The sequence below is a fragment of the Xenopus laevis genome, chromosome 3S (genome assembly GCF_017654675.1).
Source record: "Xenopus laevis strain J_2021 chromosome 3S, Xenopus_laevis_v10.1, whole genome shotgun sequence".
Taxonomy (NCBI): Eukaryota; Metazoa; Chordata; class Amphibia; order Anura; family Pipidae; genus Xenopus; species Xenopus laevis.
In genome coordinates this window covers 8,008,214-8,034,173 of record NC_054376.1, presented here as the reverse complement: position 1 = coordinate 8,034,173, position 25,960 = coordinate 8,008,214, and the positions used below count along the sequence as shown (strand labels likewise).

Here is a 25,960-nt window from a genome sequence, read left to right as displayed (position 1 = left end):
GTGGGGCGGGTGCCGGCAGCCCTATAGGGGTGTGCGGGCGGCAAGGCGGGGTCCCCATGGGAGATGCGGGAGGCACAGCAGGGGCCCCATGGGGGATGTAGAGAATCATTTTAAAAATTTGGATTATTAGGGTAAAATAGAGGCTATGAGAGATGGCCATTCCGTAATTCAGAGCTTTCTGGATAATGGGTTTTAGTTAACCACACTTCAAGTATACTAGCTGCATTGTCATTGCACCCAGTCCACCAGGGTCAGATTGGAGCCTTGTGGGCCCCCAGGCAGTCGTCGGGGGCCCCCTTCTGACCTCCAAAGTCTAGCCCTGGCAGGCATGCATGATCTTAGCTGCAGCGCAGGTGTGGGTGTTTATGGGGCAGCCAGGGGAGCAAGTCTGGGCCAGCAGGGGCCCATTAGGGCTAGGGTTGCCACCTTTTAGTTCTGGCCCTACCGGTAGAGATACCTCCCTACTACTTCTAGTTGGCCTGTAGGATGTAGATATAGAAATATTACATAGAGAAAGGATTAGGTATATTAAAGTTTTTAGCTATAGCACTTGTCTTGGATACCCTGAATTGTTGCACTTAGCTGACTTTAAATAGCCAACTTTCATTTCTGGTTATAGTAAAGCATAGATCTAATGATCTGCAAATCTTCATTTCAGACCCAACTGTTGAAACACTCTATCATTTAACATGGATGATTTTGAGCGTCGCCGGGAGCTCAGGAGACAGAAGCGGGAGGAAATGCGTCAGGAAACGGAGAGGTAAAATGATGGATGACTTGGGGAAGGGTTGTCATGACTGAATAATTCCACGGCTGTTTCATTTGGAGGATTCCCATGTTTGGGAGCCAGGTCTTGCTATCTTCATTATCACACTCTGATGTTTTCAGCCATGTTGTATTTCCAAAAAAGGTTATAAATAATAGTTAGCTCTGGCTTTTGTATGTTGGTCCAAATAAGGCATGTAAAGAATGCAGCCAGGGCGAAAGAGAAAATACTATTTATAAACTGGTTGGTCCTAGTACGGCCACTTTCCTTCATATTTTCCTCGGAGGGAACAAAAAAAGGTGTTTGGAGTTTATATTTCTTTTTATATCACCGCAAATAAACTAGAGGTTGAGTGCTTAGGCCAATAATGTGTTTTTGATTTGCATTTTATAATTATGTGAATATAACAAAGGTGTCAATCCTGGAAGTGGAATTAAAGGAGGCGCAGGGAACACGTATTGGAAGATTAAATGTGTGTGAGCTCTGCAAAGCCATCACGTCCTAGGTGTGTTGCAGTTAACTCTTTGTATATGTGCTGGGGCCAATATAAAACTGTGTTCACTCGGGCACTCATTTTGTGATGATCTGGGTGTGACTTCCTGATCACCTGACAGGAAATAATGCTGTTCTGTAACAGGAAGCAGTGTGGGAGAAAAGTCATGCCTGTGTACATTTGTTGTGGGGGTGACCCCTGCACGTTTATTACGTCAGATATAACGTTTCAGGGGCGTGCCCCTTCATCTGACGAAGGGGCATGCCCCCGAAAAATTACATCTGACGTAATAAACGTGCAGGGGTCACCCCCGCTACACTTGCTATCGTGTGTCTCGTATCTTCCATGGATCTTCAAGTAGGAGAGGCGCCGACCTCAACTGGCTTAAGCTAAAGGAGAGGTGGGGAAAAGAGTACCAGTGGGAATTGTGTCCATTTGTTGGCTTACTGAACCTATCATATATGGGTGCCCTTGGTTTGTGTAAGAAAGATAAATATATAGGAAGGTTTTGACCCAGACAGCCCAGTATTTTAAAGGGCTGCCCGGGTCAAAACTTCCTGCCGGTTTTCCAAATAAGGAAACCGGGCAGGAATCCCCATGATTGGCACGGCGATTGGACAATCGATGATCACTGAATCATAGCCCCGCCCCTGTCATCATGTCCACTCCCATCTATGCCACGGCCCCGCCCCTCCATGTCACGGCTCTGCTCTGCCTGGTCTCCACCAGTTGGAAAGGTGGCAACCCTGAGGAAGGCTGGAATTTTCTTTCTAGAAAAGGTGTCAATCCTTACCTGAGGGACAAACTTTAGTTCTTAAAAGAGAACCATGTATTCAATACATTAAAGGAGAAGGAAGGGCTAAAAATAAGTAAGCTTTATCAGAAACCTCTGTCAAAATAAACACCACATTTCTTTCCTCCTATTGTGTATTTATGGGCTTCTGTATCAGACTTCCTGTTTTCAGCTTAAACCTCCAGGGCTAGGGCTTGAGCATGCTCAGTTTGCTCCTCTCTCCCTCTCCCCCTCCTTGCTCCCTTCTCTGCTGTAATCTGAGCCCAGAGCTATGATTGAGCAGGGAGAGACTCAGGCAGGAAGTGATGTCACACCAAGCTAAAATGGTAGCTGCTATCCTATTCAAACAGAGAAAGTTTCTAGAGCTGTTTACTCAGGTATGGTAAAGCATTTTGCAGAATAAATATAGTCTTATCGCTAGCACTATTGTGGCAAATTTATTGACAATAAACTGCTTTGGTAGCTTTCCTTCTCCTTTAAACGAGACATTTTGTGTTAAAACCAGGAAAGTTCCAGTGTATTTTAAATATAGAAGGAAAGTGCTTAAAAAAGTAATGTTTCAGGCTAATTTATTGAAAATTTCTGTAAAACCCTTACTAGTCCCACCCATCTGTTCCATTTCCCACTGCCTCCTTTCCCAGGCCGTGCAGTAGAGCTGGAGGCACTCGGGATGAACCAATCAGCAGCTAGGCTGATCTGATAGGGAACTGAAGCCTGTCTTTGCTTGTGTGACTGGAAGGCTATGATTGGCTGTCCCCCTCCTACTGTGCTTCTGGCAGGGACCGTTAGGACACGCCCACCTCTCATTTGAAACAGGGACTAGAGAACATCGAGCTCCAATAAAGGGGCTATTTTTAAAGATATTAATTTGTAGCACAATGTGAGACCAACACCAGATATTCTTCATAATTGCCTAAATTAGACTTTTTGTGTTTATCCTATATGTCTCCTTTAACAAAAACTAAACAGACATAAAATTTATGTCCTAATAACAGGCCTTTTCGGGGGAATTTGATCAAATTGGCATAAACTGTAATAGGCGTAAAGTAATTATTGCTCTTTTACATCTGTGTGAGTAAAATGCCCAGCCCTGTCCTATTGTCTGATGTAAACGATCAAGTAGAAGTGCCCTTAGTGTGTGCCTCATAAAGGATAAGTAAACCTTTAAAATAAGTGAATGTAAAATTGATGAGCGTGCTATTCTAAGCACTTTTGTCATTTACATTCATTATTTATTTTCTTTTGATTCCAAGATATTAAGGGATACATGTGCTGTTATTATGAATGAATTTTGTTCCAACAGCGCCACCTGCTGGTCAGTTTCTGACCAGTCTGACCACTAAATAGTCAAGGAATTTGTCAGGAGAAAGAAAGGGGCTGCTCTGATGTTCTTCTAATTAGGAAAACAATTAGAAACCTTTCTCAAATCTTTACTAAGCAGAAGAACATCAGCGCAGCCTCTTTCTTTCTCCTGACAACTTCCTTGACTACTTGGTGGTCAGACTGGTCAGAAACTGACCAGCAGGTGGCGCTGTTGCAACAAAATTCATTCATAATTACAGCACATGTATCCCTTAATATCTTGGAATAAAAAGAAAATAAATAATGAATGTAAATGACAAAAGTGCTTAGAATAGCACTCTCATCAATTTTACATTTATTTATTTTAAAGGTTTACTTATCCTATAAGAGCCAGAGGGTGGACTTTTTCAGTTTCCAGTACTAGGAAAATGACCCTCCAGTCTGATCTGTAAATCCACAAATCCCACTTAAAAACGTTCCTGGCATGTGCGTTGTGTTCTTCTGCATAGCCATCCAAATTCCTTTGCAGCTGTGGACAGAAATGCTTTTGTAAAAAAAATTCATTCTCTCTTTGGGGACATATTAAATAGAGCTCCGTGAAACCATTTGCAACATATGGACTGGAAGCTCAATGGCTGTTAACGTGCGTGCACTCTCGGTTTATGCTGAAAACGCATGTTCTTGGATGACGATGTTGATCGCATAAATCATTTTTATTTTAGGGCGAATAAAGCAGAAGCAGGGCAGTAGGCAGCCTATGGTAAACTCATGCATTTGTTAAAGAGAACAGAGATGTAAGCCAATGATAAGGCTTCAGAGGAAGCTGGATTGTTAAAAGGGAATTTTCACCTTTAAAGGATAAGTGAATGTAAAATTGATGAGAGTGCTATTCTAAGCACTTTTGAAGTTTACATTCATTATTTATTTTCTTTTTATTCCAAGATATTAAGGGATACATGTGCTGTTGATATAAATGAATTTTGTTCCAACAGCGCCACCTGCTGGTCAGTTTCTGAACAGTCTGACCACCAAGTAGTCAAGGAAGTTGTCAGGAGAAAGAAAGAGGCTGCTCTGATGTTCTTCTGTTTAGGAAAACAATTAGAAACCTTTCTCAAATCTTTCCTAAGCAGAAGAACATCAGAGCAGCCTCTTTCTTTCTCCTGACAACTTCCTTGACTACTTGGTGGTCAGACTGGTCAGAAACTGACCAGCAGGTGGCGCTATTGTGATTGTAAATTACAAAAGTGCTTAAGCTGGCCATAGATGCAAAGATCCGGTCATACGAATCATCTCCCGACCCGCCACTAACCATTCAGATCAAAGTGTTACCAGTCAGATTAGTTAAAGAACAGATCAGCCGATGTTCTACCCCTGACAGCAATCGTACGATATCTATATCCAACCAAAGCTAGTGACAGTCTCCCACTGAAAATCGTCCGATCGGCAATACACGCAGAGATATTATCGGCAGCCGACAGAAATTTTCTACCCTGTCCGATCGACCAAAGACTGATCTCCGTCGGACGAAAAATGCCGGGACTCTCCACACACGGTCCGTAAATCATACGAATCCTCGATTCATACGATCAGATCTTTGCGTCTATGGCCAGCTTTAGAAAAGCACTCTCATCAATTTTACATTCACTAATTTTAAAGCTTTATTTATCCTTTAAAAGGGTAATTTACCTTTTTAAAGCAACTTGCCCTTTTCTAAACCATATTCAAATGGGGTTTCCTTTTCATAATTTTAATTCATTGTTTTCTTCCTCTGCCTTTTTTTCACTTTTCAAATGAGACTTGCTGACCCCTCTGTGATTTTTTTTTTTTATTACTTGGAGTGATAATTTGGAGCATGTCAATGTCAGGTTAAGGAGCCTGTGCCATAGAACATCCCTTTGTAATCCTAACAAGCTATTACTCATATGTCTTAATAAGGAACTCCAGCGTTTGGTATCTGCTGTAAACATTAAGTATACAAGTTTCCCTTATATGGTTAAGCATGCAAGCTTGGGTTTCCTTTGTAGGCCACTCGTGCAGACAACAGACTCTTTCCCCTCAGCCTTTAAAATAAATGTTTGCCCATAAAACTGATGCTGGCTGCCTTTATTATGCCACAGAATTGCTTTAAGCGCTCTTCTGGATCTGCGTTACATAACAGATAAAAATAGGGCCCGGATAGGATGACTTTAGTTGGACGGCTCACTGGGATCAAGCTTGTCAGCAAAGCTCCCAACGGCACTTCATTCACTCTGTATCCCTAGAAATGATTGGGCTGGGAGACAAAGGATTTGCTTATATCATCTTGCACTGAACTGCTCATCTTTCTGCTGATATATTCTCTTAGTGAGCTGGAGGCACTAGAACTTGCCTGGAGTTGAACCAGGGACTTGCTGTTACTGTGCTTTCTGCGTTACTGTTACTCTATGCGAGCGGTTGCCAATCTGGCCACAGGGGATTTGTGTAAACCATTAGTCTGGCTATAAAACCCCATACTCTGCTCTTACTCATTGCCCAAGATAGGTCTATGTTCCATAGTTCCTTGGTGCTTTATCTTGTCTGATCCTGTTCATTGACCACTGCCTGAACTTGACTCTTGCTGTTCTGCTGCCTGTACCGACCTCTGCCTGTTCGTCGGCTATTCTATTGGATCTTGTTACTGTACCGCAAATCTTTTTGGTTTGATCTTGGCCTGTGACCTTGACTACGCTTCAGCTTCCTGATTTTGTCTGTCTGATATTGACCCGGCCCTTGACCATGCTCCTTGTTCCCCGTCCTTCCTATATACGTGGTGTTTCCCTTGCCTGCCCAGAGCTTCCCCCATGGTCCTCTCTAGGGATGGGCGAATTTGACCTGTTTCGTTTTGCCAAAAATTTGCCATCGGCGAAATGACGCCAAGCCCATTAAAGTCTATGGATTTTTTTCAATGTCATTTTTTTGCCATACAAGTCTATGGGTGTCATTTCCACGGCGAAACAAAGCGAAAAAATTTGCCCATCCCTACTCCTCGCACGTTAGGTCATGTTGGCATCTGAGTAGTGGAAGGCTCCTCCTGAAGCCAAAGGCGGCTGCTATAGGCAAGGGTTTGCTCTGGGTTTTAGGATACCATACGTTACAAGAATCCTACTTTAGTATCATCACATAAAGGCAGATTCTGAAATATGTTTTGTTTTCTAGTGTAAGCATTGTATTCTTAAAGGACAAGGAAAGTCTAAAATAGAATAAGGCTAGAAATGCTGTATTTTGTATACTAAACATAAACATGAACTTACTGCACCACAAGCCTAATCAAACAAATAATTTATGCTTTCAAAGTTGGCCACAGGGGGCTGTCATCTTGTAACTTTGTTAAACATCTTTGCCTGACCCTGACCCTGCACATGCTCAGTGTGGTCTGGGCTGCTTAGGGATTGTCATAAACAAAGCTGCTTGAGTTCTGCATGGCTGGTAAGTAAGGCAGGGGCTCCCCCTGCTGTTCATAAGTATGATTGTTTCCCTGCTCAGCAGTTAGGGACCGTCTGACAATTCCTATCCACAGCAGTAAAAGAAGGGAGAATATCACTGCATCAGTCAGTTTTCTTATAAAAACAGTACGCATTTTTTAATTAAATTATATTGGAAATAGGTTTCTTTTTCATTAAAGAAAGTAAAAATGGGTTTTTATTTTTTTGCCTTTCCTTGTCCTTTAAGGTAGTTGCATGGCAGTTGGTCCTATATCACTGAAGTGTGAGCCCAATGCTTTCCAATCTTACCTTCTGGAATCCGACTGTAAAGCAATGTCTTCATGGAGGAGCTTCTGGGTTTAGGAGGCCATTTGGTTTTTTCAGCCCTTTTTTTTGGGGGGGGAGGGGTTTCAAGTCCCAGCACTGTGGTTGAATATTTATCATAGAAAGATATAACACTGGCTATCAGTTGTCTTGCTAAGGTTCAAGCTACAGCAGAGATAATATTTACCCCGACTGGTCTTGACGTTGGGCACTAAGAAATTTTGTCGCGTGTCGAAATTTTTTTGACGCACGTCTTTTTTTTTTTTGACGCACACCGCCATACAAGTCTATGGGCGTCATTTCCGCGGCGAAACAAGGTGAAAAAATTTGCCCATCCCTAATAACTATTGGTACTGTATGAATAATTTTGCTCTAATCTTCAGAATGGGGCCCCTAACAGCTTATCTGACCTCCCTGGGGGGCAACGTTTGGGCACCCTTACTCTATTTCTATTGAAATAACATTAAATTGGCACTTTATCTGCAAGCAAATCCCTGATGATGCATTTGTATTAATCCTTCGTAGAGGGCTACATTTTGCTTGGAGCAGTACTGCTGTGCTGACCCAGTTTGTTTGACAACAGTCTCTTGGGGTCTGGATGTGTAGAAGGGTAAATGTTTTTACATGAAGAGCTTACTCTACATTAGGGTTAGTTCACACTAGGACTAGGCCTAAATCATAGTTGGGAGACAGAGCTATTTCTCTTTCCAGTTTATAATGCCCTGACAGTTTTGCAATTGGTCAGGGGTGTCAGATATGTGTAGTCACTATGTGCTCTTTCTCTTTGGATTCCACTTGCTGGAGGGGTTTTGGTACTGGAAAACCCAAAATGGAGTTAGGCCTCAGTAGGTGTAGAAAGCACAAGGACAGTCTAGGAGTGAGTGTCGGGTTATGGGTAATTAGCAAAGCATCCAGAGGCTCCAAAGAGGAGACCAGCATGAATAGTACCCTGCTAGTAGTAAGGCTAAGGGATCCAGCAAATTATTAGAACCATGGGCTCCCAAATTATCAAGAGGCCAAGCAGTGGCCAATTTTGTAAATAGCATTACAAGTGCAATGTCACACGCTTATGGATTGTACTGGGTATCAATATGAATATAGCTTTTTTCAGTTCTTTATATGCCCTTTAATATAAACATTTTTTATTTTGAGTTAACACTCCTATGTTAGAGATGACTGCCAGCTTTCCTTACCTGATCAACTCTGAAATGACACAGACCTTACCTTATCCAAATACAGATTTAAGTTTATTATAGGGATTAAAAAGAAAACAGTTATTTGATTTATCCAGGGTGACATATTGACATTTTTATGACATCATAATACTCCCATATGCCATCGAGCGCAGACACGGCCCGGTTGATTCAGGTTGGAATTTAGGAACTGTTCATATACCATTCGTTAAAGCCTTTTAGCGAACAATCCCCAGTGCCATTTACATTGTATCCATGAGCATTTCATCTCTTATTTAAATAGATTTTCTTATGGAGCGCAGTAGTCGCTGCATTTTTGGCCCGATTTCCTTCAATACTGTTATAGTTGGCTTCTGTGAAATAAAAGCATCATCGGCTTGTCTCCGCACGTATTTTAAAATCACCGCCTGGCTACAAATCAAAGCTAGCCTTGGGTGTTTATAGACAGGCAAAAGTACAGCATGTGCATTATCTTCTTTACTGGCCGCCACAATAGGCGATAATGAGCGTAACCCTTCCATTCTGGGCTGGAGGAGTGTGTTATTCTCTTCTCTCTTCTTTCTCTGCAGGGGCACAACTATAGAGGAAGCAGACCCTACGGCTGCAGGGGGGCCCCATAAAGCTCTACTTAAAGGATAAGTAAACCTTTAAAATAAGTGAATGCAAAATTGATGAGTGCTATTCTAAGCACTTTTGTCATTTGCATTTATTTTTTACTTTTTATTCCAAGATATTAAGGGATACATGTGCTGTAAATATGAATGAATTTTGTTCCAACAGCGCCACCTGCTGGTCAGTTTCTGACCAGTCTGACCACCAAGTAGTCAAGGAAGTTGTCAGGAGAAAGAAAGAGGCTGCTCTGATGTTCTTCTGCTTAGGAAAGATTTGAGAAAGGTCTCTAATTGTTTTCCTAAGCAGAAGAACATCAGAGCAGCCTCTTTCTTTCTCCTGACAACTTCCTTGACTACTTGGTGGTCAGACTGGTCAGAAACTGACCAGCAGGTGGCGCTGTTGGAACAAAATTAATTTATATGAACAGTAAATGTATCCCTTAATATCTTGGAATAAAAAGAAAATAAATAATAAATGTAAATTACAAAAGGGCTTACAATAACAGTCTCATCAATTCTACATTCACTTATTTTAATGGTTTACTCATCCTTTAATAATGTAGTATAATTACTGAATATCTCACTTTTTATATAATGTGTACAATTGAACACCATTGTCTTAGTACTTGCTCTCCTTTTTTTGCAGCCCACAGTCCTATTTTGACTACAATGCCACCCAAAACCCCTTGAAACTGTTCATCCCCTGTGTAAATGGAATTATATCATGGTTGACAACTCTGTACAGGAAATATACCGGTTGGAACATAAAATGGCCAGGGAGACTAAAATAAAGGGGCAGATTAGTGACCAGGGATAGAGACTGGACAGACCTGGGTGAAGACATGTTAAACTTGTGTTCAAGGGATTTGGGTGGGTTTGGTGAGAAACTGGATAGACCCTGGGAAATAACAAATATATTGGGCAAATGTTGCCATCCCTGGCATTAGTTGCTGCATTCAGATAGGTCACGCACAGACCAGACCAATAGGTAAAATATTAAAAAAATGTATTTAGATAAACATCTCATGTCTAACGCGTTTCGTGTTACTAGGACACTTAGTCATAGGCTTCCATAGGCATAAGCAGCCTATGACTAAGTGTCCTAGTGACACGAAATGTGTTAGGCGTGAGATGTTTATCTAAATAAAAAAATTTAATATTTTTACCTATTGGTCTGATCTTTGCGTGACCTATCCGAGTGTCTTGCTCCAACTTTGTTTACTTGTTCACCGTGACTTTGGTGAGTTGCTCCATTGGTGAAGCTTTACGCTTATACATGTATATTAGTGGCTGCATTACTGGCCAGGTGGCAGCCCTCGGTTATATGCTAATTAGCAGTCGAACGACTAATTTTATATCTGAATTACAACCGTAGGCACTGGAATTAAAAATTAGGTTACATTACGGAGATGTAAACCCTCAAAACAGATCAATGTACAATTGCTCGGAGCTCTCTTCTGAGCTCATAATTTTTTTTTCTAGTTTTCAAGATATTCGCTGTCTTTTCACCCTGCTGATATCATGAATTTCAAACAACAGCGCCACCTGCTGTTCATATCGACCAAATGGACTTAATCACAGTGCCACTAACCTAAAAGATTCAAAAGTCCCTAATTATACCCAGTGAAGTTGTTTCATTGTCTTTGTGGGTTTTTTCAATGACTCTTTCACTTTGAAACAAAGTAAATATTAGATTAAAATGGAATCCAGTTAAAGAGCGAAAACTTTTTTTTTTTTTTTTTTTAATACTCAGTCTATGATATACATAACATGATTTTGCGTGAGTACAGATTGGATATCTGGCCACAATCAGGCAATGAATAGCTGCTTTATGTGAAGGTACTGTGCCCTTTACAATAACAGTGGCCAAATTATTCTGCGCTCCCAGTGGAAACTTCATCGCCGATATTTAACTGTTTTTCTTGGGCAAAATCCTTCACAAAATGTGTTTAAAAAAAATGTTCCTAAGAGTGATTAGCTGTCACAAAATGTGAATTAATTGAAATTATGTGCAGTTTTGGAATCGGTTTAATTCCCAGCCTTTCTCTGTACACAATGAACACCATTGTCTTAGCACTTGCTGTCCTGTACCCCCTATTGTAATATATTAGGATTTAATAAATACCAAGGAGTTCCGGCCGAGTGCTTTTATACAGGTCGTGGAACTCTGAGGTTACTTCTAATATCTTCATATTTTCCAACAAGGAGTACTTTATTTATTATAATACACAAGTTTTAGTAAATCACTTAGAGCCATTTATAAGGATATCATTTACAGGATATATATATATATATATATCTAATAAATATAGATGTATAGATATATAGTTTTTAGCCAGTGGGGTCAGCTGTGTGGGGGATTTATTAACCTTTAAGTTCTCCACAGTTTAGCTCAGATTTAGTGTGAGCTGTGGAGTATAATATCTCATTTTTCTCCTTAAAGGGATACTGTCATGGGAAAACATGTTTTTTTCCCCAAAACGCATCATTTAACAGTGTTGCTCCAACAGACTTTTGCACTGAAATCTGCTTCTCAAAAGAGCAAACTTTTTATATATTTCATTTTGAAATGTGACATGGGGCTAGACATATTGTCAGTTGCCAGCTGCCCCCAGTCATGTGACTTGTGTTTTTGTAAACATCAGTCACTCTTTACTGCTGTACTGCAAGAGTGATATCACCCCCCAGCAGCCCATCAGCAGAACAATGTGAAGGTAACCAGACGACAACTCCCTGGTAGATATAAGAACAGCACTCAATATTAAAAATCCAGGTCCCACTGAGACACATTCAGTTACATTGAGTAGGAGAAACAACGGCCTGTCAGAAAGCAGTTCCATCCTAAAGTGCTGGCTCTTTCTGAAATCACATGACCAGGCAAAATTACCTGAGATGCACCTACACACCAATATTACATCTAAAAAAATACACTTGTTTTATATTGTAGAATTAATTATATGCAGTGTAAACAGTATAATAAAAATGAAGAATAAAATGTTATTTTTGGGTTTGCATGCCCTTTAAAGGGATCCTGTCATCGGAAAACATGTTTTTTTCAAAACGCATCAGTTAAAAGTTCAAAATGAATCAGTTAATAGTGCTGCTCCAGCAGAATTCTGCACTGAAATCCATTTCTCAAAAGAGCAAACAGATTTTTTTATATTCAATTTTGAAATCTGACATGGGGCTAGACATATTGTCAGTTTCCCAGCTGCCCCTGGTCATGTGACTTGTGCCTGCACTTTAGGATGGAACTGCTTTCTGGCAGGCTGCTGTTTTTCCTTCTCAATGTAACTGAATGTGTCTCAGTGGGACATGGGTCTTTACTATTGAGTGTTGTTCTTAGATCTACCAGGCAGCTGTTATCTTGTGTTAGGGAGCTGCTATCTGGTTACCTTCCCATTGTTCTTTTGGGGGGGAAAAGGGAGGGGGGTGATATCACTCCAACTTGCAGTACAGCAGTAAAGAGTGATTGAAGTTTATCAGAGCACAAGTCACATGACTTGGGGCAGCTGGGAAATTGACAATATGTCTAGCCCCATGTCAGATTTCAAAATTGAATATAAAAAAGTCTGTTTGCTCTTTTGAGAAACAGATTTCAGTGCAGAATTCTGCTGGAACAGCACTATTAACTGATTCATTTTGAAACAAAATTTTTTTTCCATGACAGTATCCCTTTAAGGAGCAGTGTTTATATCTCCTTTAAGGAGCATGACCTCGTTATCCATTTCATTCATTGTTCCAATAATGTTTTATGTCTCTTAGACAAGCATACATGCAGCTGTTTTTCATTTGTCTTTTTTTTCTTTATTGGTCTCCTCTCGTGCTCCCCTGCAGGGATTTGATGAGAATTTTATTGTTCAGATTTATAAAAATTAAAAATTGGTCCCTTGTCGTAAAAAAACCCGAGAATAATGGCAAAATATGTACAGCGTGCTTCAAAGAACATATGTCAGTTTCTGGAAAGTTGAGTTAAAAATGGCAAATTATGTTTTAAAGAATTTCTGTATGAGGTACGCTAGAAAGGTCAGACAACAGGCAGTTCAAGCTGGAGTTGACTGTGGGATTCTGTGCTTTGAGGAAACTTCCCAGGGTCCCTGGCCTTCACTCTTGACCATATTGATCGGATGCTTGAGTTGGAATCACAGGGACATCAGTTGAGTCCTGCCCTGGACAGATATTCCTGTATTTGAGACAAAATGAAAACAACCACCCAACCCACCAACACCATTGTTCTGAAGCTGAGATAGAGCAGTAGGGTCCACCCCAAGTCCTGCCACCAACCACACTCAGCGTTTCTGATGCCTGTTTTAGACTGTCAGGGACAATATTGTGACCTACTGTCTGTCACTTTCAACCATTCTGATGCCTGAGATGGAATGACCAGGACCATCCCAAGCATTTGCCTGAGACAGAATGGCAGGGACCACCATGAGTCCTGTTAATCACGGTTACTCTGATAAGATGATAGCTTCAGGGAAGCAAGGTTAAAATACATTCACCAATGTACAGTCTATAAGTCTGACATATTCTGCAACATTTTCCAGAAATTATACATTACATCAGCCAGTGGTGGGCAATGCCAACCGAGCGCCCCAGGCAACCCCAACGTCGCGTTCCACCCCTTGCGCACAAATGAGAACACCTATGCGCTAACAAGGACACATGTGCACAAATGAGCATGGACTGGCCATTTTGATCTCAGAGAGCAGCACCCGCTTAACCTTTTTTAGTGGCGGACTAGGGGTTGGTTGCTTAAGAGGTACATGCCTGGCACCCCCCCCCCAAGCTTTGCCCCCTAGGAACGTGCCTTTTCTGCCTATCCCTAGTTTCAGCCCTGACATCAGCCCCTGCCCAGTTGGAGCTTACAATCTAACTAAGATCCAAAAAATCCCATCCGCGACATTGCCAATTTACTAACAGATGTAGAAGACAATTTGCTAGCGAAAGAGACCGTAACTAGTGCAGGCGAATTTTCGCTCAGATGAATGATCGTCACTAAAGCGCAAATTTTACAGAACGTTCCCTCTTTCGCCAGAGTTTCCTTCACCACCTTAGACCTGGTGAACTGATAAGATGAAGCTACATCCTCCTCAATCTTGTGTCAGTGACATCATATCCTGTATGCCGGAAAGTCATAAAAGTTCTAAAAAAACACTGGTGCTTCTTAAAGCGAGATTGACTTCAAAAGTTCTGAATATTAAAGATTTTTGTGTTAAAAATTTTTTCAGAATCATTTGAGGGGCATGGCACATTTGTTTTAGGGTGGGCTCATGTCTAGGGCATTAGAGGATCTCTTTTTGTCTTTATTTTCCTTGGACATGTGTAATAATAAGTGGCCACTTCAAGCATTTGCACCAACATCTCTAATAAAGACGTCTATGTGACCTATATGTACTTGCCCTATACTAATTGACCTAAGCGTAAGAGTACTAACGAAGTTTTGCTAGGCAGAATTGAATGCTAGCAAATGTTCGCTAAGAAATGTTCATGTTCATTAGTGAATTAGTGTAGTGGTAACGAAGTGACGCAAAGTGTGGCGATGCGTTTGCTGTCGAAAATTCGCCCTTTAGTGAATTTGCCTCTATGTTTGATCAGGAACCCATTTACCTTCCTGAATGTTATGGGAATATCCAAGCCAAAGACATTCAAGCACAGGGAGAAATAATAATTCCCTGCAGATAGTGTTGTGGCTGGAAAGGAACCTAGCACAAAAATACACACAGACACACAATTTACCACTTGTGCATAACCAACCACCCATGTGTTTATACAGCTTTTGAATAGGTCACACATAATATAATTTACATACTATACCACCCAATGTTTGAGCCATACTCTGTTGCCAAATAAAAACCATACACACCCCATATCCACCTGAAACTCTACTAATTTTCTGGTTAGCCTAATTCTTTTTGGATTAAACCCACTTATTCCCAAACAGAATTTTTTTTATTTTCAACAATTTATTATTATTTTTTTTTACATTCAACAAATCTCTCTCGGAACCCTCAGCGATTGTACAGTCTCCTGGTAATACATTGCTTCTTCACACTCCGCAACAGTTCCGACTTCCTACTATATAGTGTTACATCTTCACATGAACGCTGTGTTCTTGGCCGGCACAAAGATGTTTAACCGCTCTACGCCAAGAGGTGGAGTCATTGCGGCTGCTGCGAGAGAAGGAAAACACCACTTATCTCGATTACTCACACAGCTTATTATTTGGTTCGGGTTTCTGTCAATGGGATTGTTTAATGGTTTTTTCCATTTTGTAGATGAGAAGGGTACTGTGACATTTTCAGCTCCTGTTGCATAAAAACCAGTGGAGCCTCTGAGACCTGGAGCTGAAAATGACACTATAAAAGGCAACAAAAATGAGCACGCACTCCTGAAGCCAACCGGTCTGGATAAAACTTGATTTTACTCCATATAGCTAAAACAACGTGTCCTGCCGCGTTTCTAGATGCCTATGATTACGTATCTCTAGATATGAAAAGCTTCAAGACACGTTGTTTCAGCTATATGGAGTAAAATCAAGTTTTATCCAGACCGGTTGGCTTCAGGAGTGGGTGCTCATTTTTGATGCTGTCTGTACCTCACCTTAAGCTACAGATTTGGGGCGCTGCACCCGAGCCACCGGAGTATATGTCTTACATATTCACTGCTGATGTATGTAGGTTGATAGGATGTGATAGACCTAGTGTTGCCACCCGGCCGGTAAAACACCAGCCAAGGCCGGGGCCGGTATTACAAATTTATCGGCAATGTAGCTGCCGGTAAATTTGAAATACACTTAAAGAAAGCCCGTGGCCTGCCCCCAGCCTGCTCCAAACTCACCTTTTTTCCTGGGCTTCTTGCCAAATGCGCGTGTTTGGCTCCACCCCCTTTGACGGCACAACCCGGCCAACCAATAGAGTGTCACGTCCCCACCCCCTTTAGCGTCACGGCCCGCCCTTTTAACCCCACCCCCTCCACCTGCCGGTGAAGATTATTTTAAAAGGTGGCAACCCTAGATAGACCTTGAGTTTTTACACCCCGGTCATTTTCTCACATCGGGTGAGCCTCATTTTGAAAATTTAGCCTTACGATTGGGATTGAGCCGCATTTCCAATTTTCTTGTATATAGTATAAAAGGGCCAATATCAATGCTCGTGCCCTGGTCTGGACTGAGAATCAAAATATGCTCTGACTTTTCAAGAACACAGAGGCCCAAACAGCCCACATAGAGGCCCAAAAAGCCTTCCACCAGCCCAATAAATAGTGACTGCCTATGGCATCTTACAGCAGCCGCTCTGGCATTTGCCAGAACCCACAGATTGCCAGTCCGGGTCTGCTCGTGCCTCCTCACCAATCCATCCCCCCAAAAAACAAAGTGTGATTACCCTATAAGGGAATGTTTTAGTGTTGCAATCAGGCAATCAAAATTTAAACTTACCCTGACCCTACAAGATTGCAATCATCTCCATTTACCTTTCCAAAGTGGTGTAGGCACATTATACTTGCAAACAGCCACTCTAATTTCAGAGCATAAGCACAAAGAGGAATAAATGATATAAAAGCACAGTTAGTTCAAATTATTCTTCCTAAGTTTTGAAATTAGCATAAAAATGCCACTTTGGCACATATAATACTAATTTGAATTGTATGTTTTGGCATGGCTAACCGTAGAAAGCTTTCCAATGGAGAACTAGTTGTTGGTCTGTATTTGAGGATGCTATGCCTTCCTAAATTTTAATTTTTCATTTATTGTTGTTTTTTACTTGCCTGCACTATAACTTCATCATTAAACAAGGTGCACAGGGTGCGGAGTGGTACAAGGGCTTTATGTACAAAACCCACCCATTAATTTATGTTTAGGCATCTGCTCAAGAGCAATAGGGAGAAAGCTTTGAAACAGCTTTGTCATATTATTGATTGTTTTGCAGTTTCATGTGACTTAAATAGCCCTTTGTTCTAAATGTCCTCAAAGCCTGGCACAGTGTTGGTTTTGTCATACTCAGCCTGAGGGGATCTATTAGAAAATAATGTTTTTAGAAGCCCAGAGTGTTGGCACTCAAACACAAGGCTGCTAAATGTTACCTGCAGAGAGGTTGCCTTGTTTTACCTGTAGCAAAGTCCCCTATATTGCTAAATTCCAGTGTGAAAAAATGTCAAGGCTAAAGGTGGCCATACGCAGGGAGATCTCTCCCCGATCTGCCCATATTGAGGTGGGCGACATTGGGCTGATCCTATCGTGGGCCCAACGATCAGATCAGAATGGAGACAATATGTGTGGTAGGATTGCTGGACCGCATCAATGAACAGATGCGTCCGCGATCCGACGGGATTTTTTACCCTGCCCGATCAACATCTGGCCCACTTTCAGCTAGATATCGATCGTGGAAGCCCGTCAGATGACTTGGTCTGTCTTCAGTTTTATCGCCCTGTGTATAGGGGCCTTTATGGCCACAGAGTACTCCATACTGTAGGTCGTCTTTCTCCACCATTCCTTCCTCAACACACTGCCTTGTTTATCACTGTCTACTCTAGTAAAGTAATATCTGGGGCGTTTGGCCTCATCACCTCCACAAACTACCTAAAGTCAGTGTCGGACTGGCCCGGTGGGCCCCGACCCTCGTGGGCCCCCGCCGGGCCAGACCACCTCAACCGCCGCATGCGCATGGCGGCGGTTGAGCGGCCGAACTCGGTGCGGCGCAGTAGGGGGGCGGGGGGCCCTGGACCAGCAGTCCCGGTGGGCCCCGGGCCCCCCAGTCCGACCCTGCCTAAAGTGAAGTTCAGAAATGACCACCCAACATCAACAACTCTGGACTGGGTAACCCATTGGAGAACCTGACCCCAAGTATATACCACACCAACCACAGCCGACCTGACCCACACCCTCTGGTGTGATATGCTTCACACAATTATAACCTAGAGGGATTGTTATGATTTTTATGGTGTAGTTTTTATTTCTAAATGACACTGTTTACACTGCAAATAAGTCACTCTACAATATAAAAATTCATTCCTGAACCAACAAGTGTATTTTTTTAGTTGTAATATTGGTGTGTAGGTGCATCTCAGGTCATTTTGCCTGGTCATGTGCTTTCAGAAAGAGCCAGCACTTTAGGATGGAACTGCTTTCTGGCAGGCTGTTGTTTCTCCTACTCAATGTAACTGAATGTGTCGCAGTGGGACCTGGATTTTACTATTGAGTGTTGTTCTTAGATCTACCAGGCAGCTGTTATCTTGTGTTAGGGAACTGCTATCTGGTTACCTTCCCATTGTTCTGTTGTTAGGCTGCTGGGGGGAAAGGGATGGGGGTGAGATCACTCCATCGTCCAGTACAGCAGTAAAGAGTGACCGAAGTTTATCAGAGCACAAGTCACATGACTTGGGGCAGCTGGAAAACTGACAATATATCTAGCCCCATGTCAGATTTCAAAATGAAATATAAAAATATCCGTTTGCTGTTTCAAGAAACGGATTTCAGTGCAGCATTCTGCTTGAGCAGCACTATTAACTGATGCATTGATGCAAAATAGTTTTTTCCCATAGCATTATCCCTTTAACTTGCATAGAAGCAGCCAGCAGCAATGGGATTAGACTAATCTCAGGCAACTAATCTCCCCGAATCTTTGCATGTGTCTCTGCCCTTAACATATGAAGATCCAAATTACCGAAAGATCCATTATCCAGAAAACCCCAGGTCCTGAGATTCTGGATAACAGGTCCCATACCTGTATATACTGAACAAAAACTATTATTGATTGGAAATACAAGCAGTTACAAAGAACTGGGCAAGGCTCTGTAGCAAGAGGACCACCAATTTATCATTTTAATATAATACACAAAAGCCATGAATATCTTGTAAATTATATCCTTATAAACGGTGAGTAGTGATGTCATCAGTTATAAACGGTGAGTAGTGATGTCATCAGTTATAAACGGTGAGTAGTGATGTCATTTCTGTCACATGACTCCCTGAAACTTGTGTATTATAATAAATAAAGTACCCCCTGTTGCAAAATATGAGGCTATTTGAAGTTACCTTGGAGTTCCATGACCTGTATAAAAGCTCTCGGCCTTTGGCCTCGTGTTTTCATATGGTCATGAAACTCCTCTGTAACTTATAAAATCCTTATATTTTACAAGAGGTGGTACTTTATTCACTATATAATACACAAAAGCCATGAATATCCTGTAAATTATATCCTTATAAATGGTGAGTTCTGATGTCATCAGTTATCAATGGTGAGTTCTGAAGTCATCAGTTATAAACGGTGAGTAGTGATGTCATCATTTATAAATGGTGAGTAGTGATGTCATTTCTGTCACATGACTCACTGAAACTTGTGTATTATAATAAATAAAGTCCCCCTTGTTGCAAATTATGAGAATATTAGAAGAGTTCCTTCGGCCTCGTGTTTTTATATGGCCATGAAACAATTATATCCTTATAATTTACAAGAGGGGGTACTTTATTCTCTATATATTTTTAGAAGTCCTAATGGTTCAATTCTCACATGCTGTGATATAAATAGCCCTGAGAACTTTTTTTTTTTTAAAAGATAATAGAACCTCCACTATCTGACTCAATAATTCACAGCTGAAGTCAGCTTAGAGTACACACATTCCTGCAATAGGAGGGCATTTCATGGAGCTTTTCTGAGACAAAGAACAAAGAGGCCTCTACTCCAGTGATTACGGTAAAGAGGGGAGACAAAAAAAAAAAAAACACACGCTTGAGATCATGTGATAAAAAGTGGTGGGTCATTTTGACAGGCAGTAGTTTGGGGCAGTCGTCATGGCTGATGGTCAGCTGCATGTATAGTTGTGTGGAGTATCATGCACCATTTTTAGGTTCCTACAAGGATTATGTCTCATTCCCTTCTTCTCCTCTGAGCCGAACACTTGGCAAGAGAATCACATACACAGAAGCAGCAGACATGCTCAGCAGATCTCAATACCTCGTCAACCTTTCCAAGTGAGTTTTTCTTTACTGCTGGAAGCTGTAGGCTTGGCTCTATAGAGTCTGTCTATACTAAGGGGGATTATAGAGGGTTAGTCTAGAGTGATGGTTATTCAGCAGCTTGATTAGTCCGTAAATATCCGCGATTTTAGCTGTATGCCGTGTGTTTTTATGTTTGCAGAGGGCATACCTCCAGCTACACCTAGGAGTAAAGCTTCTATATGTCTATAAATGTATCAGTCCATAACTATATACACATTTAACTACTGTCTTACTTACTGGAGAGAAATTTGGGTTATCACGGAGGAGTGGTGAAAAGGCAGTACATGTCCCAGAATGCTCGGGACCTGGGGTTTTCCGAATAACGGATCTTTCCGTAATTTGGATCGTCAAAAAAAAAAAAAATCATGTAAAACTTTAAATAAAGCCAATAGGCTGGTTTTGCTTCCAATAAGGATTAATTATATCTTAGTTGGGATCTAGTACAAGCGACTGTTTTATTATTACAGAGAAAAAGGAAATACTTTTTGTATTAAAAAAAAAAAATTGGATTGTTTGATTATAATGGAATCTATGGGAGACTTTCCGTAATTCGGAGCTTTCTGGATAACGGGTTTCCGGATAACGGATCCCAAATTTTTAAACCTACTGTTTTCTAGATGCACAAAGAGTTGGGGGATATTTTGGGTTGCTTGAAAGTTATGGGGGGAGCCATGGGTAAATACTATGAGTCTGAAATGGGTTGTAGTAGGCATTATATGTTAAAGGAGAACTAAACCATAAAGTTGAATATGAGTAAAAATGGCATATTTTATATAGTGAACTTATTGCACGAGGCTAAAGTTTGAGCTTGTCAATAGGAGCAATGATCCAGGACTTCAAACTTGTCACAGGGGGTCACCATCTTGGAAAGTGTCTGTGACACTCACATGCTCAGTGGGCTCTGATTGGCTGTTGAGAAGCTAAGCTTAGGGCTCGTCACTAATTATCCAGCAGAAAATGATCTTCCCTGGCTGTAATATAAGCTGATGCTACAGGTTTGCTGATTATTCAATTCTGATGCTAATTGCACTGGTTTCTGTGCTGCCATGTAGTAATTATGTGTATTAATTACTAATCAGCCTTATATTGTGACATTTCTATTCTATGTGTACTGTATATTGTGAGTGGGTCCCTAAGCTCAGTAAGTGACAGCAGCACAGAGCATGTGCAGTGAATCAGCAGAAAAGAAGATGGGGAGCTACTGGGGCATCTTTGGAGACACAGATCTTTACTGCTAAAGGGCTGTGGTTGCCTTGGGCTGGTACAGAAGCACAAAACATCATGTACAACATTTTTAGCTACTTCTTTAGTTAGGGTTTAGTTCTCCTTAAGAGCATGCCATGGGCTACCAATGGAGAATATCACTGGCTGTGACATGTGGGATTAGGCTTTAGGTCAGTAATTTGGTGCCCATGCCCCACTTCATAGCCAACACTTTTTCAAGGCCACCCTTAGCAAGGTTACAGATATATGAAATTCACACTGATCATCCCAAGAAAATTTACAAGAGCAAAGAACAGTCCTGCAGTTTGTCAACCTCTGTCTTAGGCTGTGACAATAGAATGCTCTGTTCCAGCTGGGGCGTTAACATCGGTTTATAGTGAGATTCTGCCAAAAATGGCAGACGTGTAAAGCGCAGTGCCATTGTCCCATATCTGTTCCATTGTTGGGATCATGACATCACTTAAGCTGTTATGACATCACCACGGTTATTAAGCAGCTGTAGTTGGTGCAGGTCTTCTATACGCAGCTGCGCTTCCATGCTGCTACAATTGCTACCCTTTCTATGTGCTTTCTCCTTGCCCTCTGTATTTGTGATTTACTTATCAGATACTGTTTAATTATTAGCCCGTGTGTGAGGCCACAGCGAGATAGCTGAGGTCAGAGCTAACATACCGTTCATTTGCTCACACTCTGGATTCCTCTCCTTTACAGATTGAGCCTTCTGTTTGCTGGCGCTAAGGCAGAAAGGAATTCTAAAACATAAAAAGAATTAATGTTGAAAACTAGGGAGGCACCGAATCCACTTTTTTGGATTCGGCCGAACCCCCGAATCCTTGGCGAAAGATTCGGCCGAATACGGAACCGATTCCTAATTTGCATATGCAAATTAGGGGTGGGAAGGGGAAAACATTTTTTACTTCCTTGTTTTGAGACAAAAAGTAACACAATTTACCTCCTCGCCCCTAATTTGCATATGCAAATTAGGATTCGGATTCTGTTCGGCCGAATCCTGCTGAAAAAGGCTGAATCCCGAACCGAATCCTTGATTTCGTGCATCCCTATTGAAAACAGGGCTGTAGGTATGGGAACTGTTATCCTGATTGCTTGGGACCTGGGTTTTTTTTTTTTTTTGGATAAGGGGTCTTTCTGTAATTGGGATCTCCATACTTTTAAGTCTTCTAAAAACAATATAATCATTAAATAAACCGAATAGGATTGTTTTGCTTTCAATATGGATCAAGTACAAGGTGCTGTTTTATTATTACAGAGAAAATAGCAATCATTTTTAAAATTCTGGATTATTTGATTATAATGGAGTCTATGGGAGACGGCCTTCCCGTAATTTGGAGCTTTCTGGATAATGGGTTTCTGGTAGGGATGCACCGAATCCAAGATTCGGTTAGGGATTCAGCCAGGATTTAGCCTTTTTCAGCAGGATTTGGATTCGGTTCATCCCTACCGGAAGTAACTTTATACAGGCATGGGATCCATTATCCGGAAACTAGGGATGTACTGAATCTATTATTTTGGATTCAGCCCAACCCCCGAATCCTTTGCGAGAGATTCGCCCAAATTCCGAACCGGTTCCTAATTTGAATATGCAAATTATGGGCGGAGGGAAATCGTGTGACTTTTTGTCACAAAACAAGGAACAAGTTTTCCCTTTCCCACCCCTAATTTGCATATGCAAATTAGGATTTGGTTCTGTATTTGGGCGGATCTCTCGCGAAGGATTCGGGGGTTGGGCCGAATCCAAAATAATTGATTCGGTGCATCCCTAGTTTCCGGATAATGGATCCCATGCCTGTATAAAGTTACTTCCGGTAGGGACAATAGAAATAATCTGGATTATTTGATTATAATGGAGTCTATGGGAGATTTCTGGATAATGGGTTTCCGGTAGGGATGCACCGAATCTGGGATTCGGTTTGGGATTCAGGCAGGATTTGGCCTTTTTCAGCAGGATTCGGCCGAATCCTTCCACCGGGCCGAACCAAATCTGAATTTGCATATGAAAATTATGGGTGGGAGGAAAATCACGTGACTTTTTGTCACAAAACAAGGAAGTAAAAAAAGTTTTCACCCTTCCCACCCCTAATTTGCATATGCAAATTAGGGTTAGTAATTTCCATTAGAAAACCACTCCTTATATACAAGTATGGGACCTGTTATCTGGACCTGCCTAAGGTTGTACATACGTCAATGGGAGAAGTCCCAAAGATATCCTGATCTGCGATGGATTTCGTGCAATAATCTGAAGATTTTGTGGTTTTCAGGCAAAAATCCAAAAAAATTGGCGTTTTCCAAAAATCTGTACGATCTGAATATTTCACAAGTTTTTTCCAGAAATTTTCTGCATAATGTATTGATAAATAAGGAGAAACAACAGGTGCGGATATGGTCGGAGTATATTTCAGAAAATAATGAGATCAGTTCGGATTTTGATAAATAACCCCGCCCTTAGTGCTTTTGCATTTGTGTTTAGGGCTGTAATAAATGAGCCATACATAGTAGTTAAGGGAAATGAGTGGATAGAATGTTTGGGATTAAATCATAGAAGACACCTGGCAGCAAAAAGGAGTAGTTGAACTTGGCACCTCTCTCACTGAACAGCTCTAAAACAGGAAAGCTCCAGTGAGCTTTGCCTCCTGTCCCAAGGCGAGGGTCAGAGATTGATGCCACTTTTCTAACCATTAGGGCAGAGACACACGGTCAGACTAATCTCCCCGAATTGCTGGCGGGATGGCAATCAGAGAGCTTAGTTTTACGAAGTCGCCCCAAGTTTCAGGAAATTCGCTGCGACACTATGCCTGCCATATTTATTCGCCCATCGCTAATTATTTTATATTGAAAGAAGATGTTTGTATCAGAGGACATGGGTGCAGTGGAGGCCCTGTTGATTAATATCACTTTAATGCCATATATAATATGACCACCAAATCCTTACAAAACTGTCAGTAGGAGTCACATTCTTAGCTGAAATCCATTGTGCTGTAGTTCTCTCTGCCACAGGGTTACCATCACTCAAATAATTGTGATAGCAATTTTACTACCATTCTCTTTATTCTCCTAAAAAGGAAATAAATTTGCTCGTCTGGTGATGTCCGTCGAATTGACCTTGGACAGTAGATAGGGTTGTTGATTGAAGAGGAGAAGGTGTGGTTTGGCAGGTAGCGCGCTGGTTTGCCTTTCTATTCCTATAACCATGACTGTTTTATGAGGAGAAAAACAAGAGATTTAAGAGGGCTGTTTATTAAAAGAGTGTTGCACAGTCAAGGGAGCTCAGCTGAATGAAAACATTTTATTCCCACAGGGTGCAATTTTATGGAATGCTGTAATTTCCAGTGGAACAAAGTGACTTGCAGTGGAAGAACTCTAGTTCTATTTAGAAAAGCAGCTCTCGCTCTCTCACTTCTCTCTCTTCTCTCTCTCTCTCCACTCAGCCTCTTTCTTTCTCCTGACAACTTCCTTGACTACTTGATGGTCAGACTGATCAGAAACTGACCAGCAGGTGGCGCTGTTGGAACAAAATTCATTCATATTAACAGCACATGTATCCCTTAATATCTTGGGATAAAAAGAAAATAAATAATGAATGTAAATTACAAAAGGGCTGAGACTAACACTCTCATCAGTTTTATATTCACTTATTTTACTTATCCTTTATAGCCAGTGATACCCAACTAATGTCTCATGAGTAACATGTTGCTCGCCAACCCCCTTGGATGTTGCTCTCAGTGGTCTTAAAGCAGGTGCTTATTTTTTAATTCCAGGCTTGGAGGTTGCCTAAATACCAGATATACTGCCAAACAGAGTCTCCTGTAGGCTGCTAGTCCATATAGGGGCTACCAAAAACCAATCATAGCTCTTATTTGGCACCCCAGGAAATTTTTCATGTATGTGTGACTCCCCAACATTTGAAAGTGGCTCACGGGTAAAAAAAAGGTTGGGGACCCCTGCTTAAAGCAATATTGCTCACAAAAATTTTGCAGGTGGTGAAGGATGGTAATTTTGCCGTGAATCCATGCCTGGCGAACTAATTGGCTCATTACTAGTTACAAGAGGCGGCTTTTTGCTTTTTGCGGCTAGCTTCTCACCGTGCCTCATGGCAGGAGCCGCACTGTTTTTGTAAAAAAATCTGTGATCCTTTCTACACAAAATGCTCCTGGAATACCTTCTAAATAAGATGTGTTATTGGTTAAGCTGAAAATTCCGGACGCTGGACTTTAATGCGCGTCAAATGTTGCCGGCATCAGAATTGTGGCCAGTGTAGTGAAGTTTTCCGTTTTACCAGTCAATGGGTGTCCGTTTACTTGTCGCTGGTGTTGGAATTGTAGCTGGCGTCAAAATTTAGGTTTCACGAATTTTCCGCCCGTTTTGCAAATTTCTCGGGAAATTCGCAAATGGGACAAATTCGCCCATCACTATTGGCCAAGTAACACATTCTTTTATAGCTATGTACACTTGAAACCTGCTACTTACATGACGCATTGGTGTTTGGCCCCCATATTTTTCCAGAGCAAAAAAAAAAAACTTTTTTTTTTCTGCTGAAATAATTCCAATAATGCCATTGGCGTTTCTTTCAGTGTTTTTGTCCCTAAGTTTTCACCTGTGCAAACAAACAAACAAACAATCAAAAAAAAAAAGAAAGGCAAAATTCTAGTGTGACATAGGGGAAATCAGTGGCGTAACTAAATATTAAAGGGATTCTGTCATAATTTTTATGATGTAGTTTTATTTGTAAATGACACTGTTTACTCTGCAAATAATTCATTCTACAATATAAAATTTCATTCCTGAACCAGCAAGTGTATTTAG

General features: G+C 41.3%; 1 protein-coding gene across 5 annotated transcripts in view; it reads left to right on the top strand.

Annotated features, from left to right (window-relative positions):
* The window catches only part of LOC443642 (non-muscle caldesmon), an 87,213-nt gene that overhangs the window by 31,363 nt on the left and 29,890 nt on the right, over positions 1-25,960 (top strand). For 2 of the 5 annotated variants that reach the window (XM_041587975.1, XM_018254867.2), the window contains one exon: positions 659-760. In XM_041587975.1, coding sequence (XP_041443909.1) covers positions 690-760 — 71 coding nt within the window. In that variant the 5' untranslated portion in view covers positions 659-689. Of the gene's footprint in view, positions 1-658; positions 761-19,679; positions 19,892-25,960 lie in introns of those variants that run through there. The other 3 variants (XM_041587973.1, XM_041587974.1, XM_018254869.2) reach the window with 3 other exon arrangements.